Here is a 17,927-nt window from a genome sequence, read left to right on the forward strand (position 1 = left end):
AAACTGTTGTTTTCAAGGTTCACCTGATATGGTAGGAGTTGCTATGGTGTTTGTGTGTTATTCATTGATAACGTAGTTGGTTAGTGGTTGCTATGCTTGTAATCGCATGCCAGCAGTCAGCTCCCTATAATCAGAACATCATTGAGTTATTTGTATGCAGAGAATAGTGGGAAACCAGCATTTTGATGAGTTTAAGGTTTCGAAGAATTCAACATTTTGACGAAAATAGCGTTTTGATGAATTTAATTATTCGATGAATTCAACAGTTCGATGAATTTAGCGCTTTGATGAATTTCAGGTTTCGATAAATTCAATCGATTATTCGCTGAATTTAACAGTTCGATGAATTCAGCGTTTTGATGAATTTCAGGTTTTGATAAATTCAATCGAGTATTAGATGGATTCAAAACCTTTCGTGGATAGACGTTTTGGTAAATTTTGAACCCATTGAAGCGTCATAAAAATCAACATCCGGGGTATTGTCTCGTGAAAACGGCACTCCCTTTGTCATCGTCTCGTGAAATCTTCTTCACTTTAGACTGATTTAACCCAAGAATTGAACTTAACAGAATACTTGCATTTATTCATAAATGCGACATGGCGAGTGGTACACCGAAAGATATTGACGAGATCGAGGATATCCGAGAAATGGTTGATACAATGGACGCGCCTGGCATCTCATGCAAAGGTTTAAAAACGCTTGAGCAAATGAAAGAGGCAGTAAAAGCTATCCTACACCAAACATCGCAAAAGCAAAGTTGGAATGCTGGAAAGGGAACCACTGATAAGTTCGTAATGCACTGATCCGTCATTAGCAAACTAGATGCAAAGTTGTGGTCCTCTTGAAATTACTTATTCATAATCTCTCATGTACGAAGGAAATCAGTTTCCAGCAACAAGACGACATCATGGCACTAATCGACTCTGTCAATAACAAAAGCAAAAAACATCTTTTTTACAAAACGTAGAACGCTTGCAATGCCTGAGATGGATTCATTAAACGACTTCGTTGGAGTAGATTTCTTAGAACTGCAACTGATGCCACCGATTACTACTGAGTGCAATTTATGCAATTTTGAAAAGTCTTCGCACCAAGTGCGTTCGTCTGTTATACACTTGGATGAAGAAGACAAAACTTTATCAGGCTAAGACAGTCGGTCGAAACAAGAAGAGCCTTAACTACGAAATTTTTTTTAAAAGGTTTACAGTAAAAATTGAAATAGGAAGACCTTGAGGTTAACGCTATGATGATCTCCTGCGCGATCAAATTTTCACGTATATAAAAGTAAATTTCTACTTTTAAAATATTAAAAATGCTAGTGTGCTTGTGCGTTCTTAAGATTTGCATACTCTTGAAACTTAATATTATTAAATATTCGTAAGTCATTTCAGGCGGCTGAATGGTCAGGTAAGTTGTTGCAAGGCTTTATGATTCTTGCGAAAAAAGAATACTTAAAGCAATTTACCCTAGCTGATTCCGTTTGGATCTCAGTATATTGATGATTGGCTCTAGTCGTTTTACTCCTACATTATGGCTCTAAATAATCATAAAAATCTAAGCCATTTAGACCAAATACAATCTTGTAGCATTCTATCAGCGACAAATACTCTCAGAGTCTCTTCTATGTTCTAAAGAGTTCCAATAGTTTCACATTTTGCAACTCTCCTCGTAAGGTATCTCGCGCGCGAGGTCGTTGTCCTAAGGCAATTTTGTGATGCTCTACTTGTTGATTTTTTTCCATAGCTGAATTATCTTTTAATATATATGGAGCCCATACCGGAAAAGCATATTCTAAACTTGGTCTTAGAAGTGACTTATATAACATAGAGAAAATTACCATGTTATTGCAGCCAACTTTGCGTTTTAACAAGCCTAGTATTCTACTGGCTTTTTGTTTAATTACTGTTAGATCTACACGATACGACCAAGTTAGGTCGCTTGATATGTTAATACCCAAATCCTTATACGAATTTACAGATTTTAATAACGTGTTAGATAAGTAATATGAGTGTTCGGTTTTGTCCTTCTTGTGCGTTATTCTCATTACTCCACATTTCTTTTTATTAAATTTGACTTGCCAATCTGTTGCCCACCTGTCAAAGGAGCCCAAATCAGACTGTAAGAGAGTAGTATCGTTTGGGTTGGTTAGTTCCAAGTAATTCTTTGTGGGTTGGGCATGTTCGTCGTTGCAGTGTAGTAGTGAAGGCACAGGACTATAGATCTGGAGAGTCCGAGTTCTAGTGCCGGTAAGTGCATAGTACAGTTCTTTGTTCTCTCGCTACGTTGTAATGTTGATATTAAATGGATAAGTGTATGAATACAGAAACTGATAAGATGATACGCAACATTTAAAAGATGTGTTGAGACCTATACCTTCCCTCAAGTCCGGACTTGAGGGAAAGTATAGGTGTTTTAAATCCGTTTTGGGGGGTTGATAGCTGCTTTAAAGTAGGTAGAGTGCATATTCAACCTAGGTAAAATGAGGATCACCAATTTAGCCAAGGTAAAAACGGATTCAATCTGAGACCGGATTTAACCAAGAACATATACGCCAAGAAAAACAGTGTCTTATTTTTGGGTTAGCAACAGTGTAACGCAAAGGGTTCACAAACGAGAGCAATAATTTTAAATTTAACATAGGCAGTTTACTTACGACACCTTCTATACTAAAATCCATGTGATTCCGTGAGTATTAATTATAATTAAGGTAGCTGAACTCTCGAGATCTCTCGAGGGAGTTTAGCTACCTTGAAGTCAGGACTTCAAGGCAAAAACATAAACCTTACAGGCGCATGTGTGTCTATGGAAGTGATTAAGAAACTTCGAATTCTTCTTTCTTTTTTTCAATTCAGCCGTGTAATGCAGTTTGGGTGTGCCTTTAAGGTGGCTCAAACCAGTTTCAACACTTTCAAGAGACCTTGTTATTAGAAGGATTGACACTACAACACTTCATCACCTAACAGCAATGTTATGGTACCATGTGAGACATGGACTATTGCTGAACAAGATTCGGTCATTTTTGGGACGTGACAAGTTACCATGACAACAGGAAAGCCTTGCAAAAATACCCTATATTTTGGCTTTAGTTGCTCATATCTGAAAAACGAACTCCAATTTCTTATTGCACAAAGATAGTTTCATTCTGGCATGCTGATTACATTTCAGAAATAAAAAATGGGCCTCACCGAGTTCGTTTTTGAGATATAAGCAGCTAAAGCCAAAATATGGAGTGTTTTTGAAGGGCTTTCCTGTTGCCACGGTAACTTATACGTCACAAAAATTACCAAATCTTTTTCAGCAAGAATTGGTGTTTGATATGATACCATAATATTGCTGTTAAGTGATACAGTATTGTAGTGTCAATCCTTGTGATAAGAATGTTTCTTTCAAGTGTTGAACCTGGTTTCAGCCACCTTAATTCGATGTGTAGATACTAAATATTGAAAGTATTGCGTTCTTAGTTAGCATAGTGAGCTCCGATTAATTTTTTTTTTTCATGGAATCAAAGATGGAAACTCTTTGCTTTTTTCAGGCCTTTTCTATTTTGTCTGAAGCCAAAGACGAAGATGAAAGGAAAAGGCTCATTTTACTGGATCTATTGGAAAATACAGAAGGCTGCTTGATGAAGATGAATAAGAAATTCCTTAATTTACTGCAAATGAAAGTTCCAAACGTTAAAGAAAACATCAAAAATCACAAATTACAACTGGCTCGAAAGGAATACTTTCTTCTTGTGGCAGGTATCTATTTAAATTTTGTAGAAATTACCTGAAAAAATGAGTCATGATTTAGTCAACTTTGCTGTCACCGGGATACAGTCACTCATCTACCATGTTTCTTTGTGTTTATGTTACATTCATGATTAGTATTTTTCACGGATTTACTGATAGGGATACTTAAATGATGTTTACTTCTTCTGTGTGTACTGGCAGGATGTGTTTTCATACTTAATGTATGTTTTAAACCCACAACTGTATGAGTTCAAAAAACTACTCTAACATCGTTTAGAATAATCGGCCTCTTACTATTAAAATTGGTGTAAAAGTACCCTTCCAACTGTGTAATTTTATCCTTGATAATACCCATAAACTTTTATCCTTTAAAAAGAGTAAAAATACCCTACATATAGAGTAATTTTAGAAGATTATTTTGGTGTAATAGTTTACACAGTAACAAGATGTAAAAATACCTTACATATAGAGTAGTTTTAGTTTTTTTTTGGTGTAATAGTTTACACATTAACAAGGTGTAATTTTACATTTTTGCGTTCGTATTATTACACTTTAATTTTTAGTGTGCAGGTTGTATTACCTTCAGGTTAATTTTAATTTCTGATCAGCCTAAGTTGATTTTTTTTAACCTAGCTTATTACGAACTGTCTAAAAAAAGGTTTTTCCTTTTTTCGGGGTTCTATTAAAAGAAAAGTGGGGTCTGGATTTTTTTTTTTGGGGGGGGGGGGGGGATAAGAAAGATATAAATAATCAGAAACACCCTCCTTCACCTTTCCACAATTTTGCACATGCGTAAATGATAAAATGAGACTTACAACAATTTCAGCTCATCCACACAGTTATATGGCCCCCGATGGGGGGATAAGAAAGAAAATAATAATAAGAAACACCCTCCTTTACCTTTCCACAATTTGGCACATGCGTAAATGAGATAATGAGACTTAAACAATAGGCCATTATACAGTTCTTTGCTCAGCGACCTAGCCTATGAATGGCTGCGAGGCTGCCGGTGACCTTGTATTGATACAGCCCTCTTTGCTTTTATCATGTAAATTGTGCTGTTATAATTCTAATTAGTTTATATTAACATTACAAGGTTTGTATCAAAACAGGGTCACCGGCAACCTCATTTCCATTCTTAGGCCAGGTAACTTAGCTACAACTGTAAAATGGTCTATTTCAGCTCATCCACACGGTTATATGGCCACCGATGGCACTTTATGAAGAAGTTAAAAGGTGGCTAAATTTATCCCAAGAAGAATGAAAATGATCTGACATTCTCCAGTTCAACAAAAGCAAAATTGTTTGCAAGAGGTGGGGTCTTGATTTTAAAGGACAAATAGTCAAATGTTGTACGAAGTTTATTTACGTCGCTATGCAAAATACACCGGGAACAAGGTATCATGTCTAGTCATGATGACAAACCGATTTTCGCCGTAAACACAGCGTTCGCACGCACTGTGAAAACAGAATGGTGGCACTGGCAAATAGAATAACAAAAGATAACCTTTGCAGTTTAATCAAAGAAAAGAACTCGTCACCAAACCACTGGTGTCATCATCTTGGAGAAACCGCTTGTCAAAAAAACATAACCATTCACAGAACAATTGCCAAAATGCCATATGAAGTGGTTTTCGGAATATCTCGGAGAAACGAAATCAAAAGCCACGAATGAATGGACAAGGCACAGCTGAAGTGAAGTGAAGTAAAGTTCTTAGTCTCTCTCCTCGGGGCTTTTCAGGACTAATTTACAATGCTTTTTGTGGAGGACTTTGGCAAGACTGCTTGTTACGCAGTTTACAGTTTATTTAGGAAATGAAAGGTACCCCCGACCAGATTAGGTCAGACCACAACACCGGGGACAACGTCCCCTACCCTTCTCGAGAAGTGAGTGGGTTCTTTATTAATGTCCCATACTATTTGGTATGCAGCAAGGGCTATGAGACAGGACCTCCGGTTTACAGTCCCTATCAAAGAAGACTTGAAAGTCTAACCATTTACGGGTGTAATTACAAAGGCAGCACTTTCTCCTCCTTTCTACGTCAAATACAGAGCAGGGGAATGGTCAAAAATTTGAAAAAGTGGATACACCTTATTCCAAAATGGCCGCCATTATTTTTAGTATTCTTTTGTTTCCATGCAAATTGGCCCTTGTGGCCTCTTTTTCAAATGTAAAATCCAAAAGAATATTTAACCTTAAACGAGGTCATAAAGGCCAATTTGCATGGAAACAAAAGAAAACTAAAATGGCGGCCATTTTGGAATAAGGTGTATGAGCCAGACATTGAAAGAGAGCGGTATCTGACACTTGCAAACTGCAGACTGCGGACTGCAGACTAAATCACAGGCATAGAAAGCTACAATCTTGGACAAAATTGTTGAGAAAACTCTGCTGTTGGACTAAACTCCGATCACAAGTATGAAAAAGAAGCTCTCTTTTTGCCCCCACCCCCCCCCCCCCCCCCTCTGATCAATCTTGCTAGACGAAACAAAGCATGTCGAACCTGGGCTTATCAACATTGGTTGTAGGGGGGAGGGGGATGGCAAATAATGTGCGATATTGAGGACGTAGTGCGCAAAATAACCCCTGTTTTTAATTTTCTCAACCCTTTTTGTCCAAGATTGTAGCGGCTCTAAAGTGGGCGTTAAGACTTAAATTCTGTTTATCAGCACTATTTGAAATGGGTGCTTAGACTTAAATACTGCTTATCAGTGCTATTTTTGTAGGCAGGCAGTAGTCTGCCTTCTGCAGTTATCATACACCAAAAAGCGAAGAAGAAAAAGAAGTTCGAAGTTTGGGATTATGTGCCGCTGAAAATTAATAAGTGGCAAAAGGAAACGCCCCTTCATCCAAACGTGCCTCTTGCTCAAATAGTAAAACTTGAAGGGGACTGTGCCAAAATAATCACAAAGCTTGGATTTATCACTACAAACAGACTTAGCAAAATAATAATAAAAAAAATTATTTGATAATTCGAAAGAAATAACACTTACGATAGAGAATGGCTTCTGATCAATAGATTACGAAACCCTTTTTCCTGACTTTTCAAAGTTTTGTTTTTACTTGCTTTTGATTATTACGATTCAAAGTAAGCAAAAAAGAGAGGAAATAACGAAGCAAATTAAAAACCAACAATACATCATGTATGTTTAAGTTCTTTTATTCCTCAGAGGATAATTCAATATTGTTGCCTCCTTCCCTTCAAAGGAAATTCATCAATGAACACTGTCCTTCTAAAAAGCTCTCAAAAAGAAGTATACCTAACCCCAACCTTAATGCTAACCATTTAAATCAGAGCCTAGACTTAACGATGATTGGGGTTTTATAAAAAACTCATGAAAAAGTTCATCCACTCACCTCTAGGACCAATCTACTTACCACTGTATTACACGTACTTGCTAATAATTGACGGGTTTTTGTTTATGTTTCCTAGATTCAATTTCAACCTAGTTTAAAATAAAATGACCTAAGTTGAAATTAAAACTAACCTGAATTGAAATTTAACTGTACCTTTTACACTCATAGGTGAGACGAGTTCTGGAAAAAGCAGTTTGATCAATCTATTATGGGAGAGGAAGTTCTTCCATATTCTGTTCTTAATACAACCTCCACCATATGTGAACTTAAGTTTGAAAAAGAACGCAGAATTGTGCCCACTTCAAGGACAAGGATCTAGTAACGTGTCTCCTTACGAAAGTCATCAACATAAAATAAATAATAAAATAATAAAATGACCTAGGTTGAAATTGAAATTAACCCGAATTTAAATTTAACTGTAACATTTACAATCATAGGTGAGACGAGTTCTGGAAAAAGCAGTTTGATCAATCTTATTATGGGAGAGGAAATTTGTCCTTATTCTGTCCTTAGCACAACCTCTACCATATGTGAACTTAAGTTTGGAAAAGAACGCAAAATTGTGGCCCACTTCAAGGACAAGGATCCAGAAACGAGTCAGCCCACAAGAGTAATCCACTTAAAAGACAATCCAGAAAGGGACAGCTACCTTAAGCAGATTGCACCTTATGTTCATCTGGAGAGAGAACGCGAGGAAGGCTCAATATACAAAAAGATTGAATTATTTTGGCCTCACAGGCTACTAGAGGTAATTATTTGGTAAAGGCACTTAATTAGTGAAAGTAATGACAAATATAACCAACTGGAAATGATTTTGGCCTCCTTCAATGTGGTCACTTACTACACGGAATTAATATCCCAAAACCTTTGTGTTGTCCTCTTTTGATATTCTATATTTTAGAGAGGAATAGTTATTATTGACAGTCCTGGTGTTGGAGAATCTGAAAATATGGACAAGATCGTCACTCAATACTTGCCTCAAGCCTTTGCCTTCATTTACACTATTAACGGTAGCAATGCCGGAGGAGTTCAGAAAGACAGAGTAAGTAATTGAATAAAGCTGTGAAACTGTTTCAAAAATATACCATATGAAGTTATCGTGTACTCAGTGCATTCATACGGTAACTGCTGTTTACTCGCGGTCACGAGGAAAGAATTTAAAAATGCCATCAGAATTCACGTCCATCATTCAACGCAGAACAAATCCTTTAAGTTTATTCAGAGACACAAAGCGTCTATCGTCTGTTCGAATCACCGTTGTCCACAACAGCAGGCACGATGCGCTATGCCCACAATCACTCCCTCCACCCCCAAAATGTATGTATCTCAGACCACAAGAAATATCAAAGACATTAACATTCTTCATTGTCTGGAGAACATGAAGCTTCACACACGCCCAAGATTCAATAACAAGAATATTTTAAAGATACTTCAAAAACTCATTAATAATTCATGTGCCCAACAGCCTATCAAAACATACCGGTAGATAAAACGTCACGTGTGTGAACCTTTAAATTATACCTGGTAATCTACGACCATTCTAAAAAGCCTGGTGGCGGTTTTGATGTCAGTCCCAGAGAATTGCGGGGCTGAATACACAAATAATGCAATAGGTCATTTTACGGCTGTTTGCTCAGCGACCTAGGCTGTAAACGGCTGCGAGGCTGCCGGTGACCTTGCATAGGCCATTTCGGAAAATAACATAATACTCTTTGTTTACCCCCCAAAATTTTGCATAAGCATTGCTTTTGTTTTCTCTTGGGACCATGGTAAGTCCCAAGAGAAACTGGAAACAATGCTTATGCAATATTTGGGGGGACAAACAAAGAGTATTACGGTATTTTCCGAAGTGGCCTATTGATACAGCCCACATTGCTTTTATCATGTAAATTGTGTTGTTGTAATTCTAATTAGTCCATATTAACATTACAATAGCACGAAGGTTTGTATCAAAACAGAGTCACCAGCAGTCTGGCTTCCATTCTTAGGCCAGGTAACTTAGCTACAACTGTAAAAGTTGCAAAATAGTCTCATTCGCAGCCGTCCTTCGGGATGTCAGGTAACGCTCCCCCCTTCTTCAACCATCGACTGCAACAAAGAAAGGACTGAAGGAAAAAAACATGCTTTTAAAATTACCATTCTACTTATAAGGTAGCCTTGTTTTTTGTGTTTGCTAATATATGCCTTTCACAATTTGAACCTTTCTTCGGACTCTCGAGGGACACGCTTTTTGTTGAATGTTTTTGTAGCAGCACTTGTTTTATCGGGTCTTAAAACACTCGGCTACGCTTTGTGTTTTTAAACCCGATAAGACAATGCCTCTCTTTTTTTTAAACATTACACAAAAAAATCCTAAACATCTGAACTTGAACTAAAAGAATGTTGTGGATTTTCGCGAATTTCTTCGACAAGGATACTGTAGAATGCCTTTTTTAGCTGGCGAAAATCTCTAGGGGTTCGTCAAGGAACTTGGAAGTATTTCTGTTACCATTGACGGGCTTAGGACTGACAAACGTTTTCGTAGGGAACCTGTTAACGTTTACAAATATCTGGTCTGTAGCCAGGCATTTCTGTTAATAAAATGAGGTAAATATCGTAAAAGGTGTCTCTGGCTAAAAAGGTGTTAACGTGACAATATTTGAAATTGCAGCTTCAAAAATTGCTGGAAAATGTTAGGAATGTATATCTTGAGGGAAAGGGCCAATTGCCGTCAAAGTGTGCTCTTTTTGTTTGCAACAAGTGGGACCAAATACCCGACGAAGAGGCAGAAGAGGTCAGGACCCACATAGTCAGGAATCTGCAACGATGCTGGCCCGGCCTTGATCCTGCATCACAGATCATCTACATTTCCACATTAACTGCCACCAAACGACAAAACCTGGGGATTGTTACAGACGAATTTTCTTTCTTGATGGAAGGAATTAAATCTATGGTACTAAAAGGCATTCAATGTCGGCTGGAAATTCACTGGAGGTAGGGAACGTACGTAACCTACACGTCTCTAAGTCAAATTTTGCATTGTAAAGTTGAGATTCTATCATACACTCATGGGGTTTCGTGGATCTAAAGGCTGCTTCCCGAGAAACCTACCAGTTGTTTTTCAATTAAAGTAAAAAAAAAAATGATAAAAAGAAATTAAAATCATTCCATGAAATTCCTGGTTTGCTGTTGTAACACCCGTTACCGCAAACTCGGAACTTATTCAGTCTAAAATGTATAACAAAAGTAAAAAAACATGCTGAAATCCTTTAAGCTTTTTCGTGTGGGCCTTCTCTGATTAACAGTCGAACTACCCTCTTTTCATTTACAAATTAGGTGTCTCTCTCCAAATTTTGTCGCAGGTGGTTAGACGTTCTTCTGTCTCGAATAATTTTGCAAGCCAAAGCGTTCGTGTCAAACGCCTCTAAAGACAAACCAGAGGTCTTCTTCAAAATGACGAGAAAGATTTGCGATCGCTTGGTAGGTCTTGATCGATGGCAAACCCAAATAATGCAAGAACTTGAACGAGACTTCAGTACTTGCGTTTTTTGTGCATTAACGGAGCTCTCCAGATATCTCTTTACAGAAGAAGTGAAGAAGCGCTTTACCACATGGACCCTGGACGACGTCCCGAAAGCAGAAAGTTCCTGGGAAGCGACCGAAAACCAAATCAGAAAAGTGCTTTCAGCACGGATGCGATGCATCATCGAGCAATGGGAAGAGGATAATCAGGTCTTCTCAGAAGCTAGAAACTCCCTCTTAAAACGCTTTCAGGTGCACCACAATTTTGTTGAGGAGCAGTTGCGGAATCTTCAGAATGTTATTGCTCAGAAAGTAGGTGGCACTCAACCACGTTCCGTGGAAAAAGTCGATAAATTCGGTGCACTGCCAGTTTTTTCCTTTCCCCTTTTTCTCGATCAAATGGTTAAGGCTATCCCGGTAATGATCGAAGCTAAGAAAAACATGAAGACCTTCAAAAAAGATAAGTGCGCTTTCATGGCGAAGGCATCGGCAGAATATTTCGCCAAATTCAACTTGAAGGACATTCTTCTGGCATTCGTCGTAGAACAACTGCGAGAAGTCATACTCTGTTTTGAGAATCTCAAAGCCCGCATTCCACAGCTGATCCAAGCTGACAAAATGTTATGTGAACAACTCTACGATGAAACCCGAGGGAAAAAGGAGATAATTGAACTCTACAGGCCACTACTGGACAACGCTACTGAGTTTCGAAGAAATCTTGCAGTATTCGGTTTTGTGGACGTCTTTGGCGAAGATGTCAATAGGAAAACGTTGGACTGGAAAGAGGACGCATCCCATCGCCTTGGCAGTGGTGCGTTTGGAGTTGTGTACAAAGGAACTATGACCAAAGATCAACACGCCCATCCCGTTGCACTGAAGGTGTACAGTCAGGCACTTAATCCCAGGAACGCCTGTGAAATCATAGCAGAAGTTGAACTTCTGAGGTGAGCGATAGACTTCTATCGGTCAAATCCGGTCTCAGGTTGAATCCGTTTTTATCTACCTTAAATTGGTGATGCTTACTCTACCGAGGTTTAATGTCCACTCTAAATAGTTAAAAACAGCTACCAACTCCTTCCCCCCCCCCCCCCCCAAAAAAAAAGAACTGAAAACACCAATACCTTCCCTCAAGCTCTAGTCTTATGCATCTCATCAACACATCTTCTCAATGTTTCGCATCATCGTATCGATTTCTGTATTCATACACTTTTCCATTCACCTTCGACATTACAACATAGTAAGGAAACAAATAACTGTCCTATGCACTTACCGGTACTCGAACTCTATAGTCTTGTGTCCGGTTCACCACTACACTACAACGACGAACATGCTCAATTAAACAAAGTTCGTTTCTTTATTTTCTTTTATATAATAAGTCAACTGATGTGTATGATAACCAAAACTAATCCTAACCTGACACAATTTTTTTTCTAGAATTAATTAAGGCGAAAAAATAAGTTTATTCAATTCATCTTAGTGCGTATTCAAGGCCTCGGTAAATGAGGATCATCAAATTACTCTAGGTAAATCGCATTCAACCTGACAACGGATTTTACCGGCAACATCTACATCAAGGCATGTTTTTCATCCCTTTCTTAAAATTATTCTTCGTGACAGGTTGCGTAGTGAATTTCTTGAAGCAAAGCGGAAAATTTGAACAACAACTTGAGGACTTGCATCCTTCTGACGCGTGTTTTTAACTATAATTAATTTTCATAGCCATTTACAACTAAACTTATTTTTTGACGTCTCATATATCCTCCTATGCCTTCGCATTATTTTCTTTCTTTACATCAGAAAATTGAGACACTTTTTCATTGTAAAGTTCTATGGAACCTCGCTACTGAAGGACGACGGCAAAACCAGGGTGATTTTAGTCATGGAAAAGTGCGAGCAGAACTTGAGGAGTCGACTTTACGAGAAACCACAACGCTGTCCAGGGAAAGCTAGTAATCCTGATGGCTTTGGAGAAGTTTTTCAATGGGTGATCCAGATAACCTGTGCACTGGAGTACATACACCAACAAGGAATTATCCACAGAGACCTCAAGCTTGAAAACATCTTGGTATGCAAAATTGCGTTTATGTTAATCTTCAAAGTTGCAAGAGTCACAATCTCGTACCCAGAGTCCTCGGGCTTTTTGGCCGGCGGGTGAGCGCCCGGAGAGACTCTGGGATAATGGACTTGAACTGTATTTTTGATTGGCCACTTGCGTAACAATGGCAGTCCAACAGGAAGTCGGTAAGTAATTCGGAAGCCCCAGAATTTGGAGGGAGATTCAAAATCTAAAGCTAGTTTCAGTGTTGTTTGTTTTTTCTACCTCAGAAATATATAAATCACAAAAGTAATAAAACGACGTGGTTTGAATTATGTCTTATACCGCACGGGAATTTTCCCACGCTGCTAAAAAGTGATTACTGTTGCTGTTGCAAAAGTACCGTGGGAAAACATTACATCAGTCTCTTTGAAGAGAAATCCGTGGAATAAGGTCTGGTCGAAGCCATTCAGAATTACGGAAACATCAAATTGTTGTAGAAGAGTAGTATCGATCCTGTTGCTTGCACAATGGCATTCTGAACGATGGAATGCACGTGCACGCTGAAACACTAAAAATGCACTTACCGAAAGCGTCAGAGGTTTCATCTTCACTTGCTCTCACAGCAAGCCAATGATCATTTTTCCAGTTTCTTTGATGGTGCGTAAGGCTAAAATTTTTGTCTCCCGAACGCTTTCAACCCGCCATTTCTACTGTTTACTGTTTTCTCTTTTCTGTTTTCGTTTAAAATCAAGCATGCGCAATAAGACCGGAACGCACGTTTTCTGGAAAAATGAAGTCGATTATCCCAGAGTCTCTCCGTGCGCTCACCCGCTGACCAAGAAGCCCGAGGACTCTCTGGGTACGAGATTGCATGAGTCAGTACATCGTTTTTCTGGAATATCAATAACAAAGAATATACCTTAGAGAAATATTAAGCTAGACCACCATTCATGGGCGGGGGGACACAGACAGCGATCAAAAACAAAATACAGGTGACAGTATAGAGTGTTTTCATGTGACGTCACAGAGGCCATGTCGGTGTATTCAACTAGTCCTCTGGGAATTGAGCTCTATTATGACACAAACGTTTTCTTTTGTTTCGGTGGAAAGACAAAGTTACTGATCACGTGAGTGAAAACACTTTATACGAAAAGCACAATGCTCTTCCTTTAGTTCTGAAAACAGGAATACGATTACTGGTTATTTAATGCCTTCTGGAATAGTGTTGACAGAAAACCGTCTCATTCTAGTTGAACGAGGTAAAGTACGAAAAGATGCTTGTGACTAAACTGATGAATCCGCAAAAAATGGCAACTTTCTCACAGTGAATGATATCGGTTGCATTAACAATGTAACGAAAACCCGTGAGACAATAGATGCTCTGTCAATCAAGCCACTTTCAAAAATACGATAATACTCTTTGTTTGCCCTCCAAAACTTGCACAAGCATTGTTTTTATTTTCTTTTGGGACCATTGTAAGTCCCATGAGAAACTGGAAACAATGCTTATGCAAACTTTTGGAGTATTATGGCATTTTTGAAAGTGGCCTATAGCGTGACGTCACCCATTGTTATTAATATGCCAACCAGAACCTAATAGGCTGTTGAAACAATGACTTCTTTTGTTCCGTGGTTGATAAATTTGAATATCAAAAGAAATGTGACCTTAAGAAGTATCGCGATTGTACCAGTTGTAATGATGTAGTTCTTACATTTTGTATACGAGTGACAGTCTGGCGTGACATTAAGTTTTTCACATGTTGGTCACATGATGTGCAACCGGATTTCCAGTTTGTATTAAATTGGTCTGTTTTGTGTTGTGAATTCTCGGTTGGTTATTACACCAGTCAAAAAAAATCATAGGAAAGGTCAAAAGTACAACGCGAGCCGATAAAAATCTTGTAAAGTGTTCAACATGGTAAATTCTCTTCATCGGTTTATCTCTACCTTTCATTTTTAATCAAGCTATCGCAAGATAACACAGTAAGGGTCACTGACGTTGGTGCATCCAAACCCGCCATTGACATCACCGGCACATATGCGGGAACACCTGTTTACATGGCACCTGAGGTGTTTAATTCAGAGATCTACGAATTCAGTGCAGACATCTACAGCTTGGGCATTATGCTGTGGGAGATGTGGTATGGACAACAAGCATTTGGTGATGTCAGGTTCACTTTGGAAGAGTTTTTTTATCACGTGAACAACGGCTTTCGTCCTGTGCACAACGAGACCTGCAATCATCCCCCTAATACCTGGGAGGAGCTCATGAAGAAATGCTGGGCGACAGATCCAAAAGAACGACCCTCTGCGGAGAAATGCAGACAGGTTATAACTGACCTGTGCAAGGAAACCATTGTGATGCCATTGCCTTATCATTTTTAACGAATAATTATAGAAAGGACACTAGCTGGTTGAGAAGTGTCTTAAATGTGTTTCTTTTCCATGTGATAGAGAAAATCGAACTCAGTACTCGACAACTTATACATAAAAATAAGTAGTGAAAACAGGAAGTGACAGAAAAGGGGAAGCAGCTGAGAGCAAAGATAACCGCAAAAGCTTACATAATCGTTTTCAACGCGATCGGAATTTTAAGCAAATCACGGTTTAATTAACGGATGAGAAAGTGCTTCCCTTTGTAAGTTACTGCGGCAAATATTGTTAGACTTTCAAGTCTTCTCGTATAAGGACGATAAACCGAAGGCTCTGTCTCACGATCCTTGTTCATAAACTCTGTCAGTGAGACCTTACGTTAAAGATCCCACACACTACTTGATAGCAACAGGGCATGGTGTTGTATTCTGGCCTGAATGTGTCCCGAGTCAGCGTCATAAGGCGCTAGAACACCTAGACACATAGATAAAGGTTGTGATTGCATGATTTTTCGCCTTGCTATCGGTTCTCGGTTTTCTCGGTTTTTCTGACGTCCTGAATGGTTGACAAGAAACTCTAGACCAAAAGGCAAGAGCCGTGATGGCTTTTACTGGGATTTCGGAGCCACTTTTCACTATCTATTTAATTTTTATTGCAACTACACACTGTTCTAGATCTACTGGTTAAGGCAATTTTCTTCCATATAAATGGCTCCTAATTTCATTACTACATTTAAATTCTTGGTTGGGGTAAATTTGGATACCTTGAAGGGACGCCATGTTTGTATCGAATCCTTCAAAAACGCCCCATAGTGCAATTCAAAAGAATTGCGATCCAGACTAATTTCTTTCCCAGGACCTCTCTCGAACTCGCTGACCCCATTTTTTAATTGCACAAAAGCGAATAGCAAGCCAAGATTTTTAAAAAAAATCTGAGGAGCAGATTCAGAGCTACCTTAAATTTTCAATTAGTTAAGGTGGCTCTGAATCCGCCACACACAATTTTTTAAACTTTGCAGATAGTTTCATTCTGACATGTTGATTTCATTTCAGAAATAAAAAATGGGGCTCGCCGAGTTCGTTTTTGAGATATAAGCAGCTAAAACCAAAATATGGGGTCTTTTACATCCCACTGGGTTGTAAACATTGAAGAACATTAAACGGTTTTGAGACGGGGCCTATGGTTTATTTTAGTCATTATCCTTATTAATTTTTTTGTGTCTTTAGAGATTGGTTGCATACGCTGTTGCTAGTAACGAAAACGCTGATCGAGGATTTTCCTATAAAGAGAATCTGCATTGAGGCACTGGTATTTCCGCTTTGCTATGTCTCAGCAATTCAGAGTAAAATTTATCATAATTTTACTGGAAATTACTTAGCAATGAGGCGTTAAAACTGGACCGAATAGTTTGTCTGGTAGAGCCCTTATCTACCCTCAGAAAACCTCATTCTTTTAATCAGTAAGAGCTATCAGTATGACGGCGACGGCGACGATCAGAATGTATCTTCTCCAAAGGCTTTTACACAGGTTCAATATAAGCCCGGTTTACACTACAGAAATTTTTTGACACGGCTCGGGTGAAATTGGGACGGGTCCCAAAAAAACGGTTTGGCTCGGATAGAATTTGCAGTGTAAACAACGTATCAGTACCATATTTCATCCGTGCCGAACCAAAATTCTTACCCGTGCTGGGACCTTCGGCGAGGTAGCCCGAGCACGGGAAAAAATGATACGGGTGCTGAAAAAATAGGCACGGTTCGGATAGAACAAGTAGTCTAAACACTTTAAAGGGCCAAATTTGAGCCTTAATTCATATAGGCTAGCGGTTTTTGTGTGTATATTTCAAGATGGCTGCTTATTCTCCACCAAAATCACGCGGACGTTCTTGATTGTAATTGAACTGCGCATGTCTACAAGAGAACTTACCCGGGCCCAAAAATTTTGGCACGGTATTTGTGTAAACAAAGTTTGCCGAGCTCTTTTTAGGCACCCGTGCCAATTTCACACGAGCCGTGCCGAAAATTGTCTGTAGTGTAAACCGGGCTTTAGTCTCCTTATACTTTGTAGTGAATGGTAAATTGGTGCAAGTGGGAATCGTCCAGCTGTCCTGGTACAGTACTTTTTCCACGTGGGTTTGATAGCTTATGTAGCAGACGGAGCCTTCAGCCCTCCCCCCTTTTTGTGTAGTGCTTTATTTTGACTCTGTTATGTAACATTCTTCAAATATTTTTTTTGGAAAAGTCTTGCTGTAGAATTTGCTTTCGGCTCTGGTATTATGTTTTTTATAGTTTTTATATTTTTGATTCTGTGTGGTTAACGAAACCTATGTGAAAATCTAAGTGAAAGAATTTTGAGCGAGCAGCTTCCTCGAAGAAAAGTATACTTGTGTAGGTACTGCGCAAGCTTATTTCGCTTGGCAGGTGTTACTTGACGCATGGTTGACGTAGGCTTGACAGGTCAACTCTAGTTGGTATTAGAATGCTGTAATTGTAACAGAAAAAGTAGTTGTAGTTCAGTTTTTGTACGGTTCTTGAGTTGTACAGTAGCAGAGCAGTCAAGTTGTTGTTACGGTTGCTCGTCAGACGAATAAAAGAACCCATTGCCAAAGAGTCACTTCTCTCCCCCGAAAAGTCCTTCAACACCGTGTCTAAAACTCCTGAATTTCCACAAGCAACGCAAGCATAAGGAAAAGCAACATACGTAAGATATGAATGTTAATTCTCCTTACTGATTGCCATACATTACTTTTTATGTCAGTTATGGGAATTTGTATATAATGATCTAAGCAACAAACCCAGGTGAAAAAATTTCTCTATTCTCTCCACCAGTCTGCATAACAATGTACTTAGCTTGTAAGGAGAAAATTTATATCAATCACCCTTGGGAATCAAAGGATCAGATAAAGGGCAATGATCAACGACAATT

General features: G+C 38.8%; 1 protein-coding gene across 1 annotated transcript; it reads left to right on the top strand.

Annotated features, from left to right (window-relative positions):
* Positions 1-597: 597 nt before the first annotated feature.
* On the top strand, positions 598-17,611 carry LOC138033269 (uncharacterized). Its single transcript, XM_068881035.1, has 8 exons — positions 598-792; positions 3,534-3,741; positions 7,528-7,838; positions 7,992-8,132; positions 9,741-10,063; positions 10,432-11,535; positions 12,389-12,656; positions 14,595-17,611. The coding sequence occupies exons 1-8, from the start codon at positions 598-600 to the stop codon at positions 15,012-15,014; spliced, it is 2,970 nt and encodes a 989-aa protein (XP_068737136.1). The 3' UTR covers positions 15,015-17,611.
* Positions 17,612-17,927: the final 316 nt, after the last annotated feature.

Source organism: Montipora capricornis, chromosome 14, assembly GCF_036669925.1.
Source record: "Montipora capricornis isolate CH-2021 chromosome 14, ASM3666992v2, whole genome shotgun sequence".
In the NCBI taxonomy this organism is placed as follows: domain Eukaryota; kingdom Metazoa; phylum Cnidaria; class Anthozoa; order Scleractinia; family Acroporidae; genus Montipora; species Montipora capricornis.

What these genes read in the sequence shown, in the direction of transcription:
- LOC138033269 (XM_068881035.1), top strand. Translation starts at nt 598, where the DNA reads ATGGCGAGTGGTACACCGAAAGATATTGACGAGATCGAGGATATCCGA. An exon ending in GGCCTCACAGGCTACTAGAG is followed by an intron (nt 7,839 to 7,991) that starts GTAATTATTTGG and finishes TCTATATTTTAG; the next exon opens with AGAGGAATAGTTATTATTGA. An exon ending in GCAGAAGTTGAACTTCTGAG is followed by an intron (nt 11,536 to 12,388) that starts GTGAGCGATAGA and finishes TCTTTACATCAG; the next exon opens with AAAATTGAGACACTTTTTCA.